Source organism: Mobula birostris, chromosome 20, assembly GCF_030028105.1.
Source record: "Mobula birostris isolate sMobBir1 chromosome 20, sMobBir1.hap1, whole genome shotgun sequence".
Classification (NCBI taxonomy): Eukaryota; Metazoa; Chordata; class Chondrichthyes; order Myliobatiformes; family Myliobatidae; genus Mobula; species Mobula birostris.
The window spans coordinates 55,278,515-55,294,109 of record NC_092389.1 but is presented as its reverse complement, the minus strand read 5'-3'; the positions used below and the strand labels follow the sequence as shown (position 1 = coordinate 55,294,109).

Sequence of the window (15,595 nt, the reverse complement as noted above, 5' to 3'; positions counted from 1 at the left end):
AGGTTAAAGGTTCTAAATACATCCATTATTAAAGTGTGCTTGTGTCAGAGACCGGCTCGCAGACAACGCTCGGTCTCTGTCGAGACGGCGTGGCTACGGAGAACACCTAGCTAATGTGGAAGAAACTTTTCAGAACACCAGAAGGATGTGTGTGTACTGCTTCGTGAACTGTCTCGCATCACGTTGTTTGTAAGGGATACAGCAATATCACGGGTTTAATTCTGAAGAGGGGAGAGCTCGGACAGTCTCTACTCTATACATTTGAGGAGGTTTGATGGGACATGAAAGACTAAACCTATCAGGAGTGCTTGATGGCTCCACTCCTGAACTCGTTGATCTCAGAAAAATGAGGACCCAAACCCATTAGGGAGAAAGCAGATTTAAACGTAACGAATACTTAATGTAAGCAGGACACAGTAAAGACCAGGGGAGACAGATGTGAAAGTGTCGTTTTGTGTTTGTTTGTTTGTTTGTGTGTGTGTGTGTGTGTGTGTGTGTGTGTGTGTGTGTCTGTGTGTGTGTGTGTGTGTGTGTGTGTGTGTGTGTCTGTGTGTATGTGGATGTTTGTATCTGTATGTTATTTTGCATCTTTGTATGTCTTTTTGTGTTTGTGTCTCTGAGTGTTTGTCGGGTTTTTGGGTCTGCCTTTGTGTGTTACTGTCTGTGCGTTCCTATCTCTTTTTGTGGGTAGGGCCATTGTCTCTGCCTGCCCCTCCCTGACTAAACATGTGTCCGTATACCTCGAATTCATTTTATCCCCCTCGGTTCAGTCCATTCCCATCTACCTCCGCGCTCTTCAGCGCTTCGACAACTTTAAAATCCCTGGCCCTGATCGTCTCATTTTGTCCATGGATTTCCAGTACCTATACAGTTCTATTCCCCATCAAAAAGGCTTTAAAACATAACGCTTCCCTCCCGACAACGGAGCCAACCAGTTCCCTTTCATCTACACTTTACTTGGAGTGAGAGAGCACAGCAACAAAGAAAATGAATCCTTTTGCCCATTTAGAACTTATCCAAACTTCTCTGCAATGCAATCAAACGCACATCGGCCGACAGCTCTTCCCATGCCCGCAACACCCTCTGAGTCAAGGAAATCCCACTCAGAATTCACTTATATATGTCATATTTCACCCTAAAACTGCGACCTCTAGTTCTAGTCTTTCCCAAACTCAGAGGGAAAATCCTGCCTGCATTTACCCTTTCTATAACACTCATAATTTTGTATGCCTATGAAATCTCCCATCGTTTTCGGACGTTCTAGGGAGTAACGTCCTAACCTATTCAACATTTCACGACCACTCAGCTCTCCGATTCCCAATAAACGTACATATTATATTTTTTTCTCTGCAATCTTTCAAATTCATCGGCATTGTTTTCCTGGACACAAAAGCTGCTCAGTATACTCCATATTGGTCTCCATCAACGTATTATTCCACTTAATAATAACGTCCCATCTCCTGTACTCAGTACTTGCATTTATGAAGTCCAATGCGTCCAAAGATTCTTTTCGACCCTGTCTAGCTGTGGCGCCACGATCAAGTATTTATTAATCTGTGTTCCCAGGTTCCTTTGTTCTACCGAGTTTTCGTGTCCCTACTGCTCACCGTGTCTTCATGCACCCAGATTCCGTGTGCACCCCAAAATCCGTGCACACACCTAAACCCGCTGACAACCCGACATGCACATCAGGTTATCCCAGAGCAAGTATCATTTGAAACAGTTCACAAAATGGCTGCCTCCAGCTTAATAAATAGCAATGAACAAAAATCAAGTTCCAAACTGCATTAATTATTAAAGTATATATAAAGGAAACAACCCTGATATTCGTCACAAACCCAAATCCTCCGACATTCCCAAATCGGCGCACGGTCCCAAATTTGTGCTCACTTCGATATTCGTCTACAGGACAACCAAGACTAAAACTGACAAAACCACATAATTATAACATATAGTTACAATAGTGCAAAGCAATACCGCAAATTGATAAAGAGCGGACCATGGGCACGGTAAAGAAAAGTCTCAAAGTCCCGATCGCCTCGCCATCTCACGCAGACGGTAGAAGGGAGAAGCTCTCCCTAATATGAACCTCCAAGCGCCAGAAACGTGCCGATGCAGCACCATCGGAAGTACCCGACCACAGCGAACTCTGAGGCCATCCGAAAACTTCAAGCCTCCGACCAGCCCTCCGACATAGCCTCTCCGAGCATCATCATCTGCCGAGCGCTTCGACTCCACCCCGGCTGCCGAGAAACAAGAAAAGCCGAGTACTCGGGGCCTTCCCCTCCGGAGATTCTGGACCACACAGTAGCAGCAGAAGCGAAGCAGGCATTTCAGAAGTTTCACCATGTTCCCCCGTGCTCTCACGTCCGTCTTCATCAAATCAGGATTGTGCACGGCACCCTACTTGACAAATAACAGACATCACCACCGGAGAGGCCGCTGCGAGGTGCGTCGCGCCGCCATCTTCTCCTCCCTATTAGTGTTAATAGTTTTTTTTTTATTATTAGTTTCTTCAACTTCAGAAAAAAGGAAACGGGAAAATCTATGAGACGGGAAAAGATGAAATATGAGGGCAGACTAGCAAGTAATATAAGCAGCATACCAAGGGTGTTTTCAGTTCCTCACGCAGTAAAAGGGAGGTGAGAGTTGATATTGCACCACGGGAAAATGATGCTGGTGAGCTAGTGATGTGGGACAAAGGAATGGCAGAGGAACTTACAGGACACTTCGCACCAGTCTTCATTGAGGAAGACACCAGCAGTGTGCCACTGGTGCAGGAACAGGAGTAAGTGCCTATATTATTACAAAGGAAAAACTGCTAGGCAAAATCAAAGATCTTAAAGTGGGTAAGTCATCTTGGCCAGGTGGACTACATCCCAGAGTCCTGAGAGATGTTGCTCAAGAGCTAAATGGATGCGTTATTTATGACCTTTCAAGAATAACTTGATTCTGGCATGGTCCCGGAGCACTAGACAATTGTAAATTGCGCTCCTCAAGAAGGGATGAATGCAAAAGAAAGGAAATTATAGGCCAGTTATCCTAACGTTTGTTAATAAATTTTCTATTATCTCTCTTCTCAGATCCTCAATTCCTTTATTTTTAAGTAAACTAATTGATAGTTTTGTCGTTAAATATATTTTCAGGATTTGGGTTCAATTTAGAAAATATTTTGGTTTATTGAAATTATCTTCAAGTCCCATTTTCTCTATCTTTTTTTTAAACCTTCTATGACTGATGCAATTTTCGAAGATTGGGATAGACTGGGTATTAAATGCCTCCAGCATTTGTTTGTGGAGGAAGTCGCTTTTCGTTTGAGCAGATGTCAGCTAAGTATAGCTTACCAAAAAGCCACTTTTTTCGATATTTGCAAATCAGAGAATTTCTGTGATCTTAATTACATAGATTTCCTAAAAGTTCCGATAAGAATTTATTAGATGTAATTTTTAAATTGAAACATCTTCATAATGAACCAATATCTAATATTTATTCTATGTTGTTGGGAATGATAAACGTCCCTTTAGACAAAATTAAAAATCTCTGGGAACAAGACTTACAGCTTTCAATTTCCAAGGAATCTTGGAATGAAATTTTAAAATTGATTAATACCTTATCGTTATGTGCCCGTCACTCTCTGCTACAATTTAAAGTGTTACATCGGGGCCACATGACTAAAGATAAGCTGTCTCGATTTTATTTGGATATATCTCCGTATTGTGACAGATATAACAATGGAGAAGCTTCACTAATTCATATGTTTTGGACATGTCCGAGTCTTGAAAAATATCGGAAGGAAGTATTCCAAACTTTTTCTGTACTTTTTAAAGTAAAATTTAAAACTAACCCTTTGACCGCATTATTCGGTATTGTTGGAGGAAAAGATATTCTTGTTGAGACACCTGACTTGCACCTGTTGGCATTTATTTCCTGTGGCTGGAAGGGCTTTGTTGTTCAGGGGGTAGGACTTTGCTCCGCCGACTCATGCTCAATGGTAAAATGATGTTATGTCATGCTTACATTTAGATAAGATTCGTTGTTACATTTCTGAATCAAGACAAGACTTTCTAACATTGTGGGGACCAATTCTGAATTATTTTCAAAATCATTGTTTTGTTATTAAATACACGGATGTTGGCTAATGATATGTTTTAGTTTATGATAAGGATTTTTCCTTTTTTTCTTTCTTCACCGAATAGCTTTTTTTGGTAGTGGATATAGATTTTTTTGAATAATAAAAATATTATTTTTCAATATTACAATTTAAATTACATGAATATGGGGTTTCGACACTATAAGTGTGATTATAATAAACTGTATTCTGTACTCTGTGTTCTTCTTTTATGTAAGAAATCAATAAAAAACATTGAAACATAGAACTGTCTCATTTGAAACTTGTAAACTCGGTGTCCGAAAGAATGTTCGTAATGGTGGAGTAATAGTTCCAGTGGAGGTCGATGGGAGCAGGTATTTTAAATGGCTTCGACATGGACTAGATAAGCCGAAGGTTCAACTTTTGAGCTGTACTTTCATGAGTTTATGACACTATTCACATTTTACAGTGTAAGTGAACGACATTAACCACATTTGTTATTTCATATGTGGAAATATGCTTTCTGAAGAGCGATTTTCATTGTACCATGATATAACTGATATCAATTATTTACCTGAAGTGTTTGTTCAGTGGACCATCTTGATGTGACTCAATAGGCGTCTTAGTCTTTAATGGAAATCTAAATGAACACCTCGTTTACTTGGAGGAAGTTATTCAGGTGGAGTTGTGAAATTGAGTTGCCATGGGAATGGGCAAAGATTTTCGAGGTGCATCTTTTATCGCGGTGCCGGGTAATCCGTAGCAAAACCAACGTCAGTGAGAAAATAACACTGCTTCTCCAGCTCCGAAAGGGAAATATTACTTAGCTACGCCATCATATTTCTAAAGGGACAGTAAATCCCTCAACACTATCTCAGTATCTTACTTCACTTTTAACTGCTTCGAGAATTTATGCTGGACCTTTGCATGTACTTCTCATTGAAAATTATAGTTTTATTATTATTTATTGAAAGCATGGTGCTGGTTAGGGTATGGGGTGAAGACAGGGGAGTGGTGATGACTGAAAGAATTGGATCAGCCCTTGATTGAATGGTGGAGAAGACTGGATGGGCCGAATGGCCTACTCTTACACCTATAGTTCATGGTCTTATGCTCTTGTGGTAAGCAACATATTTCACAATATTTGTCAATGTTATTAAACTTAATTCAGATTATGATTCCGAATCCCAACTACTGGTTCGTTCACCAGACTTCTTGAATATGTGACTTATTTACTGAAGATACGAATTATAAAGAAATGTATTTGATCTACCAAAACAACTTACAATTAGATTTGTGTGCTTTCCACTGAACTGACCACATAATGTCACTAGATGTTTGACATTTCTCAGCTTCTCCTTGATTTTCCTCTGTGTCACCGTGTAGATTGTGTGTAGTATGGGGACATCATGTAGACGGAACAGAAAGTGTAATGGAACCAGTAAAGATCCGTCAAGACGCACTGAGGCTGCTGCTTGATGCTGTCATTTGTTTTTGATCTCTCGTTTACTGTTAGAGCATTCAGCACACATGCCGTGTGAAGCATTGGTCGCGTCCTCTTCCAAGGTCATCGCAATTTGTGAAATTTCAAATCCATAACATTAGTAGACACAATGTATTAGATCCAAATGCTTCTGCAGAGTGGGTTTTTTAATGACGACGAAAATTAACACAAAAAGAAAATCCACAGCTACATTTCTGATACCATTCCCCCTCAGTAAGACTGTTACACATCTCCATTTATGGAGCTCACTGGGATGTCGTGCAGTTTTAGACCGGCTTTGGAAGAGGCACGTGCTTTCTGAATGAAAAGGCAGCTGCCAGGTATTTTTCACTGGTACAATGGAAATTGTAGATTAATGAGCTCACTCTAACTGACACAAGTTTTCCACATTTCAAGCATAATTCTCCAATTGTCACAGAAATCGCTGGAATGATCCAATGAATTAGAATAGAATTCTACCAAAGTAAGAAAAATAATAATGGCTTCACATAGTTTGTTGGCCCAGATTCCGATATTACTCCAGGTTGTTAATACAATTTCTGCTGATGTAGCGAACGCATCTGCGCCATTGTGTTGTTTCCTGCCCCATATACTGACTGACTGTACTGAAACCGGCAGACTGCTAACGTTCAATCACCTGGCTGCAGGAATATAGGCACATTTACCAAACAAATCAATAATATAGAAATGTATTTCAACTCCCGTCAACGCTTACAATTCGATTTGTGTTTTACCTACAAAGTCGACGATTTAACGTAACCAGATATTTGACTCCACCCTTCAGCTCCTCCCTGAATTTTCTCTGTGACAGAGTGTAGATACACGTGTTGGTGCAGGTACAAAGAAACTGCAACATGAACCCAAACTGTTGCAGGATATACGTCGGGGTATTCAAATATCTGTCTGTGTAAAAGTAATTCTGAACTTGCCAGTTCATAGTGTATGCAATATAGGGGATCCACAACAATATGAAATTGGCGGAGAGAGCGAACAACAATATTATTGACTTTTTCCGGTTCTCTAACTCCGGATCATTCTTTTTCTCGCTGCTGTTCCTGAGCCCCCGGCGAACTCTGTTTGCCGCGATAATATGACTGACTGTTAAAGCATTGAAAAGCAGAATCAAGCCGATCGCCAACGAAGGTGTAGTGATGATGTGAAACAATTGGAATGCTTTCCATATTGGTAAATAAATGTATTCCGCTTTCAAAATGCATCGCCAAGGTACGTTATCAATGATAATGTAAGGTTCTACCGCGAAGTAGAATGGAACACACTTCGCACAGCTTCCTAAAACCACAATTACAATCACAATAGTCGCGGTCCTCTCGGTGCAGTATTGTTCCCGCAGCTCTTGACTGCAGATTGCAATACAGCGATCGAACGTGAAAGCCACCGTGAGCCAAACAGAACAGTCCATGGTTGTGATCCTCAGGACATGCGTCACGGCGCAAACCGGTGTGATGAGCAACGGAAAGGCATAAGCATAAATATTATTAATCTCAGAGATTATAACAGCAATAATGACACCCAGTAAATCAGCTGCTGCCATTCCCACCAGGTAACGGCAGATGCATTTAGAGAGTCCGCAGTTTCCCAGAAACAGGATCACAATCGCCACTAAATTAACTGCAACGGAGCAAAGGAAAGTTAGTTTCATGCGCAGAAACCCGGATCATTTTTACTTGATATACAAGCATAGAAATGTGCTGAATCGGATTGAGTGAACGTCTGATCCCTTTGCGGGGTCAGGCAGGCTTCGATTCGGAGACTGGAGGTATTATTCGTACGGGCTCAGTCACTGTCCTTCGATCGGATGGTAACGACGGCCCGAGTAACAGTCGATCCGCAACTTTACAGCTGAAAGCAGGGTTTCCAGTGGGCGTCTTACCGACCCGCTCTCAGGACAGACCCATCATTGTAGCTGAGAATGCTGCATGTTTTTAATATATTGCGGGAATAAAATTGAATCAGTGAGACTCTTTCCTCGGAGATAATATTTTGGATTGGATGAACGGCATCCACATGCACGTTTCCATGTAGAGGTGGCAAATGAACTTGGATCTTGTACATTGCGACGGAGGCGCAACATAAAGGTTTTTACTCCTTCATGTTATGAGGTGGATGTAAGAAATAAAATAAAATACATCTAATCTTATCTAAATTAAAACCAACCAGGAAAGGAGGACACTCTAAAAGTGAAGAGCTTTCAAAGCTATTGTGACAATTAGAGAGACAATTAGACAAATAAATAGAGAAAAGAAAACTTCTGTTGCATTAAGACGGAGAGGGGAACAAACTGGGTATTCCCGAAAAACCGGGGAGCCCGTGGAGAGAGCTGCTGCAGCGATGCTAAAGATTTTGATTTCATTTTCGTAAACTTTAAAATTTCTACATTGATGAGGAGTCAGATTTAGAACAAGACGTGATGGTAAAGCTGGAAGGTCGAGAGAGGTAAAATGCTAGAACAGAATAATATACAGACAAAATGATCGGACGTGGGAAACGAGTAACAATTCCAGAGAAAAATAAACGCATACAATAAGATATGTACTTAAATCCGACCAGGCTTACCACATTCATCAAATGAAGCACCATCTGTAAGAAGTGTTCAAACAAAAAATCACATTCATGCAGTAGCAGTCAATTTCAGTTACTTACTAGGGATACCAATCGCTGCTAGTACAGGATAGTAAATACTCGCGACGTAGTAAATTGCTGGATAGCCCATTTTCTGTCTGAATTTGTTATCAGTTGAAAGTAGTCCAACTGCGAATATCTGCTGTGGTTTGCTTTGCAAACTCTTATACAGGAGAGGAAAGTGCCCTCTGGCAATTAATCATACCACGTGGTTAGTCACATCAGAGACAGTCCACTAAACAAACACTTCAGGTAAACCATTTATATGAATTGCGTCATCGTGCAATGAAAATCTCTCCCTCGAAAGTATCACAAAATAACAATTATGTTTAATTTTGTTGATTCACTCTTTTAAACAAGAACGTTGTACTTTCTTTCTCTATGGCACAGAGTTTGTGCCTTTCACATAAAATAATCCTTCGTCGCAATATGTATACAATGTGGACTATCACCCTCAAATAATAATCAACAGTAACAATAGGCGAAGGGCATTAAGATTCTGAGGTTAAGGAAGGACATTCAGTTTGATTGTCCAATTCAATAATCTTTTCTTGTAAGGGGAACATTCACACCTCCTGCTTGCTTTCCATTTGGTTTGGTGCCACAACAGTGATCAATCTCACGGAGAAATAATTTAGTAAACGATTAGATTAGTTATGCATCTCGAAGTACACATCCACATCTAAACATACGGGCACAGCTGGCTCATTTGTGATTAATGTAAGGAGCGTGTTTCACAAAACTATCTGTAAAAATAGATACACTCAATACCATTTTTTTTTCAATAGAACTGCACTGTTTATCATGAAGGACTCGTATTTCTCCCACTAACTTATCGATTCATTTCCTCTCTCTGCAATGACATTTTGTGTTATTTCTTGCAGGTGCGTTATTTTCATACATTGCGCGCTAATTTTTTTTCTTTTACTATGTTGCAAATTTTACACGTCTCTGTGTGTCCATTATGGGAAGACATGAGAGCTGTAATTTATCCATAGGTGATGCAGTCTCCATATTTTTCTTACTGAATTTAAGAATCGTTGTATTTAATTCGCATGAGTTGTTATAGGCGACATAAAATAACAATAACTTATACCTCACGCTACCCTGTGTGTGGGAAGTCCCATGGCTTCATTATATCTGTAATACATCATTTCGGACAATGTTTGTAGTTTCCAGCCCCATGTTATAGAAAAACATAGCCGTAGGACATTACAGCACAGAAATAGACCCTTTGGCCCTTCTTGGTTGTTGCCGAACCATTTTTCTGCCTAGTCCCACTGACCTGCACCTGGACCGTCACCCTCCATGCACCTCTCATCCATGTACCTGTCCAGGTTTTCCCTAAATGTTAAAAGTGAGCCCGCATTAACCACTTCATCTGTCAGCTCATTCCACACTCCCACCATTTTCTGTGTGAAGAAGCCCCCCCCCCAATGTTCCCTTTAAACTTTTCCCCCTTCACCCTTAACCCATTTCCAGTGTTTCGTTTTTCTCCCCTAGCCTCATTGGAAAACGCCTGCTTGCATTCACTCTATCTATACCCATCATAATTTTATATACCTCTATCAAATATCCCCTCATTCTTCTACACTCCAGGGAATAAAGTCCGAACCTATTCAACCTTTTTCTGTAACTCAGTTTGTCAAGTCCCGGCAACATCCTTGCAATCCTTCTCTGTACTCCTTCAACCTTATTAATATGCTTCTTGTAATTTGGTGACCAAAACTGCACATAATATTCCAAATTCGGCCTCACCAATGCCTTATACAACCTCTCCATAACATTGCAATTCTTATACTTAATACTTTGATTTATAAAGGCCAATATACCAAAAGCTCTCCTTACGACCCTATCACCTGTGTCGCCACTTTTAGGATGTTTTGTATATGTAGTCCCAAATCCCTCTGTTCTACTGCGCTCCTCAGTGCCCGATCAGTTACCTTGTATGTTCTACCTTGGTTTGTCCTTCCAAAGTGCAATACGTCACAGTAGTCTGTTTTAAACTCCATTTGCCATTTTTCAGGTGTTCCAAATCCCTCTGCAAGCTCTGAAAACCTTTTCCACTGTCCACTACACCTCCTATCTTTGTATCATCAGCAGATTTGCTGATCCAACTTACCACGTTATCATCCAAATCATTGATATAGATGACAAATAACAATGGACCCAACACTGATCCCTGTTATAAACCACTAGTCACAGGCTTCCACTCAGAGAAGCAATCCTCCACTGCCACTCTCTAGCTTCTTCCATTGAGCCAATGTCCAATCCAATTTACCACCTCTCCATGTATACCGAGTGACTGAATCTTTCTAACTAAACTTCCATGCAAACGTGAGGAAATCTGCAGATGCTGGAATTTGAAGCAACACACATAAAAGTTGCTGGTGAACGCAGCAGGTCAGGAAGAGGTACAGTCGACGTTTTGGGCCAAGTTTAGTTTAGTTAGGATGGGAAACTGGGGCAAACAACAAAACATTGGCGATATCATTACTACGTTGTTAGCAGTTTATTAAAGGAAGGATTCGAGAGCTTTAATGAGGGTGCAGAGAGAATTTACTAAGGTGATTTCTAGACTTCAGTGTATGCCCTTTGAAGGTAAGTTATCCGAGATGGAACATTTCTTTTGGAGCAAAGGAGTATGAGGTCTGAATTGCTAGAATTATTCAAGATGACGACAGGCGTGGATAGACGTGTACCCAGATACTTTTCCCATTGCGGAAATGTTCATTATAAGAGGGAATTATTTTAAGGTGATTGGAAGTAAGTATAAGGTTGGGCGTCAGAAGAAAGTAGTTTATACAGAGTGGTGGGTGCATGGAACACCCGCTGGGAGCAGTTATAAAACTCTCTACATGCAAATAGATGGCAGCAGAATGGATGTGTATGTAGGAGTGTCCGTTACTGTGCTGTAATGATTATTCTAAGGTATTTTTCTCAGTTGTTTCTTAAATTTCTGAATGAAGGAAAATAGGAGCATTTGTGTTGTCTTTCCGGCATTACTTTTAAATCTAGTGTTTTAGTTTCAAACTCGGATACGAGTTCACCCAATTCAGAGAGAATTGACCATTGGAGAAATTAATGATCAGTGTTCGTATAAATAGGGAATTTAGATGTGGTATTTTGTGAGACAGATCGGTATAATTCGGGAGCAATCTGAAAAGAAGCCTTTCCACACTGCGTTTCTATAGAATGTTAAAATATGTTGCACAAGATTTCTAGTACACTGGTTTTGAATTTCGAGTTGATATAGAAAATTGCTTTCTGTAAGGATTGTGTTTGTCTTCTAAAATACTAATTAGCAGACAAGATTCTTGTTAGTGTGTTTAAGTATGCTGAATTACTGCACAGACACCTAGTTATAATAAAATAATAGAATTCATAAAATGTAATTGCTGACGTTAGTTATGCAAGTCTGTTTAGAGTTTCAGAGATGCAGAGACGATGAGATTCCAGCCACAGAATGCGAGCTCTTTTTACTTTCCACTCTGTATTTTTTTAAAATTTCATAAATTACTCTAAACTTGATTCCACTCTGATATCTTTCAAAAACAAAAGAGATAAAAGCAGGATATTAAAATGGGTGCTCGGAATCAATTTGGACAATTTACGTTTTTTTTTTGCTGCTGAGAAAAGTGTCCGTGATACCACACGTTCTGAAAATCTTGTATTTCGCGTCCCATGGGGAGGTGACGCCCACATCCGCTGTCGAGACACATCTGTGAATAGCCTTTTATATGTAGGGCAACTGCGCAGAAATCACACGGAACCGATCAGATCCTTCGCCTCACTTCGAATTGTCAGAGACGCAGAGTAGATCAAGGGAATCAGTATGAATATTCGGTAAATTCAGACAGCGTCATGGTGGGGAGCGGAGAGATTTTTATTTCACTCACCATCCATTGTTTAATCCCGTAAAACAAACAGCACCTTCTCACATCACAACAGCTTCCAATTTCTGACAGTAACACCACTTTTACAATCAACCATAATAAACACAATCGAATTACCTGGTCATAGCTTTGGTCAAACTTAAACAAGCTATTGGTTGCATCATACTCATAATTCAGACACACAGCACCCGATCTCCCCGTAAAACCTACTTTGCGATTTTTTTTGTGGCCGTTGGTAAGATCGGAGATGTTACATGAGTACTGGAAATGGCAGATGGTCGACACTGAACACTGTGTTCTTCCATTGACGACTTATCCTCCACAATAAAACATCTTTAACATTCTTCTATGTTCAGCTAATTCAGCCGAACATATTTTATCCCCTGTTTTTAATTCCAGGATGATGGCAAGCCTCTCAACTAACCTCCAAAAGTTAAATTATGATTTTTTTGGTTATCATTATCTGTTATTCCTGTTGACTAATGTATTTCGGACTATGGTCAATGTAAATGATTAGCAGACTTACTGAGATGAGATGACATTAGAAATGCTGCTCCGCCGGACAAAGCAATGCTTCCCCTCACAATCACGCATCCCAAATTAATGTTTTCAGTTTGGAAACGGGAGAAGCAGTGATTCTTTTTTCTCATCGATATTGTTCCATCTGCGAATTACCCGGCACCAGATAAATGATGCTTGTCGGAAATCTTCGTCCCGTTCGGTCGGCAACTCAATTTCGCAGCTCTACTTGGATAAGCTTTTACCACTTCGTGAACAAGGTGTTCAGTTAGATTTCCATCAAAGACTAAGACACCTATGTAGTCATATTAGAGACAGTGCTCTGAACAAACACTAGGAAAACAATGGATATCAGTCGTGTTACTACCCACATAGCAATGGGGCTATTTACTCAGCGCTGAGGATCTGTTTCACGAGCACCAGAGCGTGTCCCCACACCGAAGGGCCTGTATGCTCTGTGTGCAAGGGTCAGACCTCCTCCCCGTCCTCTGTAGTTCAGCTAGAGTCCGAAAAGAGTTCAGCTTCCGTGTGTCGTCAGCGAGGAGGCTGCCAGAGAGGCTATGTACTGGCTGGGAGCGAGTTACGCATTCATCTGTCCTTTTCCCAAAACTGCTAGCCAGTTTGATGCTGAAAGTGACAGCGACAAGGACCAGCGACTACATTACCACACTAGACGCGTCACAACGACCATTTTAATATAACAGTGAGGGATCTGCCCCCGGTGCAGGTCGATGGCCAATAAAGTCCGTACCGAAACCATCTATACTGCCTACTTCCACCGGCCTGCACCGGGCCATGGCCCTCGATGTTGTACATTCTTTCTGACACAGAGGTTGCATATTTCAAATGAAATTATTCTATATTTCCATATTTTTAAAACGTGCGCTGTTACTCTCAAACAATTAACAGTAGGCGCAAAATGTTGAGAATGTTTGCAGTTATGGAAAGGCATGTAGTTTGGCTTTTAAATGCGAGAATCTTTTTCCTGGAAGGGGAACGTTCACAGCTCATTATTTTCACGGATCTTTGGTTTGGTCCCACGATAGTGGCCAATATGGATGAGAAATAACTTAGCAAAAGATCGATATAGTTGTATTACTCGAAGGACATCATCACATCCACACGGTCATCTGTGATTAATGTAAGAAGTTGGTTTCTTGAAACTACTGAAATAAATGGACAGATTAAAAACAGAGTTTTCCGGCATAGAAATGCACTCTGGTTTCTGCCGCTGACACACTAGTCCATCTCCATTCTCACCATTGACATTTTGTTCCATTTCATGCATATTGCATTAGTTTCATCCATTGTTCACTGTTTGTTTTCTCTTTTTTCGCAAATTTTACAAGACACGGAAATTAGATTAGGTTATGAGAACACTCAGTCCTCTTTTATTGTCATTTAGAAATGCATACATGCATTAAGAAATGATACAATGTTTCTCCGGAGTGATGCCCGGAAATATGTGAAAACTACGATTTAACATGTCAACAAGGAAAGGATTTTCACAGAAAAGTTGGCGAATGTATGAAACGAACTGACAGAACAGGTCGAGATAAGCAAAATTTAAATGACTAACATACATTTGGACAATTACATAGGGGGAACTGGAAGCAGGTATTGGATAAGAGTCGATAGGTCTCTTGGTGAAAAGGACGCGTTGGGCGAGTGTTTATGTCAGTCTCTATAAACGCAAGAATATTTGAATAATGAACAAATGGCAGACCTGACAAACACACTAATATTTTCCAACATTTTTTCCGGTTTCTGCCAACATTCAATAGCAGTTGCGCTTTATCTACACAACAGACGACTGAATGTAAATATATATTTCATCCACTCTTCAGCTCTTCTCTGAACGTTGCCTACAATAGTCCAAAGACATACGTGTTGGCCCAGAAACTAAACATTTGCAACAAACAAGCGAGCTGTTGTTTGTTATTTACTAAATGATAAAAGATACTAACTAGGGTTGTTGAAATTGGCTGATAGGACGAACGACATAATCATTCTAACCCATAACAACTGTTCTGTTGGTAGCGTTTCGTTCCCGCAGCGGTTGTCAACAAACTGCCGTAGAGCAATTGAAAGTGAAACGCGGTCTCAGTCAAATTAAACTGTCCCTATTTAGAGTGTAAGCGTAAATAGGACTGATCAGCTATAAATTAGTGTCACGCCGTGGGACAGGTTTCACGGAGAATGTAATGGTCTCTTTGTAGATGCAGTGTTTGGGTTATGATTAGAGGTAACGGGTGCTTACATGAGACGTCCAAAGACTGGGGGGTGATTTCGTGCCGTGTGCCTGACACCATGGCGATCTGGGCCTTTTGTTCGGCGGGAGATGAAGAGAGAAGACGCCGACCACGGAGCCAGGGTCCGACCAAGGCCGTGGATCGAAGGAGAATCAGCGAAGGGAAACCATGAGCGCCAACTTGTGCACATTAGACTATTTCATTAAAAATCGGTCCTTTCTTTATTTGCTTTCTCCTCGTTAACCCTGCGGTCAAATTAAGAATTTTAAAGCCAAATCATTTAATTGTATACGTTGCACTCTCTGTCATTTCGACCTACTGATTTGTTACAGGGTAACAAATCACGCAGCGTCCGCAAAATCAGGGGTTTTCGGGGTGGTCTCGCATCTCAATCTCACCAGCCAGAGATTATCTTCCCTTGATTTTTAAGGCCAACAGTATCGAATGGTCACCATTGTGGGGGATCGTCCGAGATTGATTTCGTTGGATGTTGTGTGATGCAGCATTGAACCAATGGGTCGTGCGTTTAATTCTGTGCTAAATTATTGTTAAGTAAAGTGATTACGATACGTGGGTTTGGATGTTGCCGGGTTTAAGCGGCGGTGTGAATACTCGGCTTTACTGACAATGAACTCGTGCGTATTGCGTGGGATCGATATTGCACTCCTGATGAATTGTTAATTCGAATTTTAAG

The 15,595-nt window shown here is 40.7% G+C and overlaps 1 protein-coding gene across 1 annotated transcript; it reads right to left on the bottom strand.

Moving 5' to 3' along the window:
* Positions 1 to 6,324: 6,324 nt before the first annotated feature.
* LOC140184976 (probable G-protein coupled receptor 139) lies at positions 6,325 to 14,961 on the bottom strand. Its single transcript, XM_072238214.1, has 3 exons — positions 14,910 to 14,961; positions 8,169 to 8,192; positions 6,325 to 7,223 (listed from the first exon to the last, which is right to left on the bottom strand). Exons 1-3 carry the CDS (start codon positions 14,959 to 14,961, stop codon positions 6,325 to 6,327), a joined length of 975 nt encoding a protein of 324 aa, XP_072094315.1.
* Positions 14,962 to 15,595: the final 634 nt, after the last annotated feature.